The sequence below is a fragment of the Rhinopithecus bieti genome, unplaced genomic scaffold (genome assembly GCF_001698545.2).
Source record: "Rhinopithecus bieti isolate Rb0 unplaced genomic scaffold, ASM169854v2 scaffold_2435, whole genome shotgun sequence".
Lineage (NCBI taxonomy): Eukaryota > Metazoa > Chordata > Mammalia > Primates > Cercopithecidae > Rhinopithecus > Rhinopithecus bieti.
Window position 1 is genome coordinate 633,971 of NW_016803909.1, and position 5,233 is coordinate 639,203.

The 5,233-nt window shown below is 34.9% G+C and overlaps 1 protein-coding gene across 1 annotated transcript in view; it reads right to left on the bottom strand.

Annotated features, from left to right (window-relative positions):
- Nucleotides 1-5,233, bottom strand: part of RALGAPA1 (Ral GTPase activating protein catalytic subunit alpha 1) — a 301,694-nt gene that overhangs the window by 173,141 nt on the left and 123,320 nt on the right. Inside the window, exon 18 of the mRNA XM_017858547.1 lies at nucleotides 260-400. Within this exon, the coding sequence (XP_017714036.1) occupies nucleotides 260-400 (141 nt within the window). The remainder of the gene's footprint in view (nucleotides 1-259; nucleotides 401-5,233) is intronic.

Here is a 5,233-nt window from a genome sequence, read left to right on the forward strand (position 1 = left end):
AAAAAAAAAAAAATGGCCATTTACAACCAAAAATACTGGACATTGGCACAGCACTAAACTTAGCACTTCCAGAATGAACTGCAAGGACAGCATTAGAGTTCAAATAACTCAAAATGTTGATTTCTCAATCATTTTCCCAGTTTCCCACACCTCCCCCAAAGAAATTAACTTTAAAGAGTTTATTTGATTAAGCAAAATTTGAAAGCAGAGGATTAAAAAGTGAAAAGGGTGGTGCAGAAATTAGCAGAGGTGGCACTACCTGAAAGCTCATCAGAAAGGGGAGTGAGAACAATATCAGGCAAGAAGGGTTTGGAAGTATGGATCAGAACAGGAGCACTTTTAGCACTGCGTATATAGGCCGATGGCAGAGCACATTCACCAATGGATCGGCTTCTCATGGCTTTAAAAAAGGAAAAGAAAGAAGTGGGGAAGGAAAAAAGAAGAGTGACTATAATGAAAGGCTCGTGTCACAGAAAAAGCAGCAACAGAGAAAACTAAAAGGTACAAAGGAAGGAAATTATAAATTAAAACATTTCAGCACGGCAAATACTGGCAAGCTGTAAGAAAAGAAATCAGAGAACACACACAACATTTTAAATATAATTTTTTTATATAAAGCAGGAAAATGCTATTATTAGCAGTTACAATGGAATAGCATTAAACAACAGCGGACACCTTAATTAGCATTATGTTCTCAAAACCAAGGGTTGAGAAATTCACTGAATGGAAACATTGAAAATAACTCAATATTAATAATTCAAAGAAACTTTTGGAACAATATTTGGGCACATCTCTAGGCAATCCTGAGCCATTCTTCTTAATAAGGCTGAATTATAAGAACAAATCATTCCTACTTTCATACTCTTTAACAAAGTTTTCTAAATCACTCAATGGTCTTTCTTAGAAATTTTTACGTAATTCATAGTCAAAAGGATTTAATCTCATGGCTAGTATGTGTTTCTGGTAAGAGAATGCTAATCAAATCAGTATCTTTTATAATAAAGTATAAGAGTAAAATTAAAATTTTTACATAGAAACATTTCTAGAAAACACAATTTGCACAGCATGAAAAATTTGGTTCTTGATACAAATAGATAATTTTGTGCTTATTCAAATCATAAACATAAAAACAAAATTGTTTTCAAAGATAGCTTTAAACTGGATTACTTTTTAAAAATTGCATCTGTAGTTGTATTTGATAATTTCTTAGGAGAGTCCCTAGTTCACAAAAATTAAAGATAAATTATAGTTCACTTAGAAATAAATAATCAAGTTTATACTTCCCAGAGATTTTTTAAAAAAACATTTATTTCAAGGATTCTTGATTAAGTTATAGTTATTGTTACACATGAATCAAGGACTTGAAAGAAACAATATTGAATAATATCCAGTGTAATAGCAATGGTGGTAAAATAAATAGTTTGAATATTAACATCAATTCAAATTCCTGAGTTTCCCTGATTACTGGACAGACTTGGTTCCCTGAAGTTTAAATTCCTTAGACTATCACACAACTCACACAAGGCCTTTACGACTTGCCTACAATCTACCACTCAGTAAGACTTTATTTTCTTTTACTGTCCTCCCATGCTGCCATCACTCAGAATTTTATAATGTTCCTTAAAATTTTCATTCTCTTTCACCATCACATCATGTCTTTGTATGTTGCTAATGTCCTTGGTGTCTCTTTCTTCCTGACATACTCCTTCATACTTGAAGTATCATTTCATCTGAGAAGCTTTTTTCTCTTTTTCTTTTTTTGAGACAGTCTTACTCTGCTGTCTAGGCAGGAGTGGCATCATCAGAGCTTGCTGCAACCTTGAACTCCTTGGCTCAAGCCAATTCTCCCATCTTAGCCTCCAGAGTAGCTGGGACCACAGGCATGTGTCACCATGCTTGGCTTTTTTTTTTTTTTTTTCCCCCTCTATTTGTAGTGGAAACAAGGTCTCGCTATATTATCCAGGCTGGTGTCGAACTCCTGTGCTCAAGCGACCCTCTCACATTGGTCTCCCAAAGTACTGGGATTACATGAATAAGCCACCATGCCCAGTCCCTGAGAGGCTTTTCTAATTCTCCCAAACAATTATTTACTTTACTGGCAACACAGCAATAAACAAAAACAAACAAGAATTCCCACTTTTGCAAAGCTTACAATCTATTTCTCGTGGACTGTATGTTTTTAGGTCAGCCTACCCAACTTTTCGAATGCAAGAACCATATCTTCTGATCTTTGAATCCCTACTCCCTACCACATATAAGTGCAATTATTTTTTACTTTTACTTAATATCTATATTTGAGTAGAGTCCAGCTTAACCATTTGAAAAACAATTTCAGGCTGTGAAGATATGGAGGAGAAAGTAAAACAAACATTAACCAAAAACTAAATGCATTTCATAGTTTATAACTGGAAAAAGATAATCACAGATTAAAAAAATGTATGAATGCCGATAAAATTAAGGATTCTTTAAGAACAATCTGTATGTAAAAAATATAGAAGCGTGGAATATGCTAAGATAATGGCAACAATTTGTCTTTAGTGTATGGCTTACCATGTTATCTATTAAAGATCAAGTGTATTTTAAAAACAACCCATATACAAAATGTCAGAATCTCACCCTATTCCAGTTTTCCTGCTAGCTTCTTTCCTTCTTGAGAAAGTCACCAACAATTTTATAATCTAATTTGAAACAAAAGTTACATTGACTCCAACATAATCACTCATTAAAACTGGTCAAAGACACAAATACATATGCAAATCTTAAAGTGTTACACAGAGGGTAAAATATCATCTATAGTTGTAATCACATTTTACATATATATGTATGTATTTTATTTTTTTTCTTTTTTAGACCGAGTCTCACTCTGTCACCCAGGCTGGAGTGCAGTGGTGCGATCTCAGCTCACTGCAAGCTCCGCCTCCCAGGTTCATGCCATTCTCCTGCCTTAGCCTCCCGAGTAGCTGGGACTACAGGTGCCCACCACCACGACTGGCTAATTTTTCTATTTTTAGTAGAGATGGGGTTTCACCGTGTTAGCCAGAATTTTAAAATACATTTTTTAAAACTTGAATTGAATTTTGATTCCACAGATAAATTACAAGTTTTCTTTTTTCCCCTAGGGACAATTTCTGGGAAATAAAACTCCTTTTTTCCTTTCTTTCCCAACACAAACTTGAAAGAAGAGCTTGGGCATTTGCCTTGGAACTTTTTCCATATTAATAGTGAAATACATCTGTGTTGTGATTCTGAATGAATTCTTTAAAAATGTTACCCTTCGGCTGGTGTGGTAGCTCACACCTGTAATTCCAGCACTTTGGGAGGCCAAGGCAGGAGGATGGCTTGAGTCCAAGAGTTCGAGACTTGCTTGGGCAACTGAGGGAGACCCCATCTCTACAAAAAACAAAAACTAAAACATTAGCTGGGTGTGGTGGTGCGTCCCTGTGGTCCCAGCTACTCTGAGGACTTGAGGTGGGAGGATCACTTGAGCCCAGGAGGTCAAGGCTACAATGAGCTGTGTTTGTGCCACTGTACTCCAGCCTGGGCCACAGAGTAAGACTCTGACTCAAAAACAAATTTTAAAACCCTAAAACTGGAGCAAAATGGTCACCTCCTTTTGTTGTTGTTTTAACTAAACTCTGAGTCTTTAGGCATACTTAGAAGTCTATCAATGGCTTCACAGCTATGTGACCCTCACTACAGAAAATTATTTACAATGAATTAGTTATTGAGATCTTTTGGGATTTACTAACCTAAACAGTTACTGACATTCCTATTAGCACACACATTCCTAAGACACATACATCAGTGATCATAAATCTATAATATGCTTAATGGGCAGTATGAAAAACATAACATCAAAAGTAAAACAGATTTTCAAATTATGAGCATGACAATTTTGAAGGCTTCCTATCTTTCCCCTCTCAAAAAAAAAAAAAAAATGCATTCCCATAAATTCACCTTGGACCATACAGACTATATAAAAAACTGTAAATTGTACTCTAGAGTTTCCGTATAGCAGAAGAAATTCATGGACAGCAAATGTGATGGATCACTAACAGCATACAAATACAAAAAATAAACATGAGGAAGGCAACTCCGGAATTTTCTCATTTCCAAAGTATTATATACATTTTCTTCCCTATTTATTAAAATTCACATTATGTATACATTCCTATCCATTGGCAGAAATACCTATTGAAGTTCCCAAATGTAGGCCTATTATCATAATACACATAATTGAAAAGCAAAATCTGAAAACAAAACAGTGATACATATGCTCCAAAAGTTGAACACCAGGTCCTATATCATAAATGCAAGCAAGTTACATTGCATATGAGTATGTTCAAAAATGATTCTTAAATTCATTGCAATCTCTCTTAATATTTGTTAGCATAAGCAAAACCAGAGACATACTCTCCACATTTTTACATTTTAAACTTAACTATTAATAACAAAATTTATCTTAATAAAGCCATTTTGAGTATTCTGAGATAAAAGGATTACATCATGCTTAATATTTTTTAAATGTAGGTAAGTTGCCTTTATGTTTATTAAGTGAAAAATAATGAATAAATTATCTTAGAATTTCAAAGAAAAAAGAAAAAAATTCTCTTACAATTTCTATCTGAAAATTCTAGAAAGCAACCAGTAAAATAAGTCTTTGAAACGTTACGTGACAAAACTGCTACTCTGCAAATTTCAACATAGACTATACTAGTGCCTTCATGAATTGTAAGGACATAAGGTGCTTACATCAGTTTAGATCACCAGTATAAAGAAAGCTGTTTAAGTTAGTCAGAAAAAGTTAAATATTCTATCACTCTATCAGGTAATTCAAAGTCATAGGAAAAAATACAGTTTTAACAAGAGAGCAATCAGGTTATTAAAGGAAACACTTCATAAAAGAGAAATAAAAATCAATGTCAGAAATACAATTTGTTTCTCCCAATGCAAGTCAGAAAATAAATAAATGGAGAATGACACAAACTAAAAAATGAATTAAAAATTTTACAGAGGCCGAGCGCGGTGGCTCAAGCCTGTAATCCTAGCACTTTGGGAGGCCGAGACGGGCAGATCACGAGATCAGGAGATCGAGACCATCCTGGCTAACACGGTGAAACCCTGTCTCTACTAAAAAATACAAAAAACTAGCCGGGTGAGGTGGCGGGCACCTGTAGTCCCAGCTACTTGGGAGGCTGAGGCAGGAGAATGGCGTAAACCCGGGAGGCAGAGC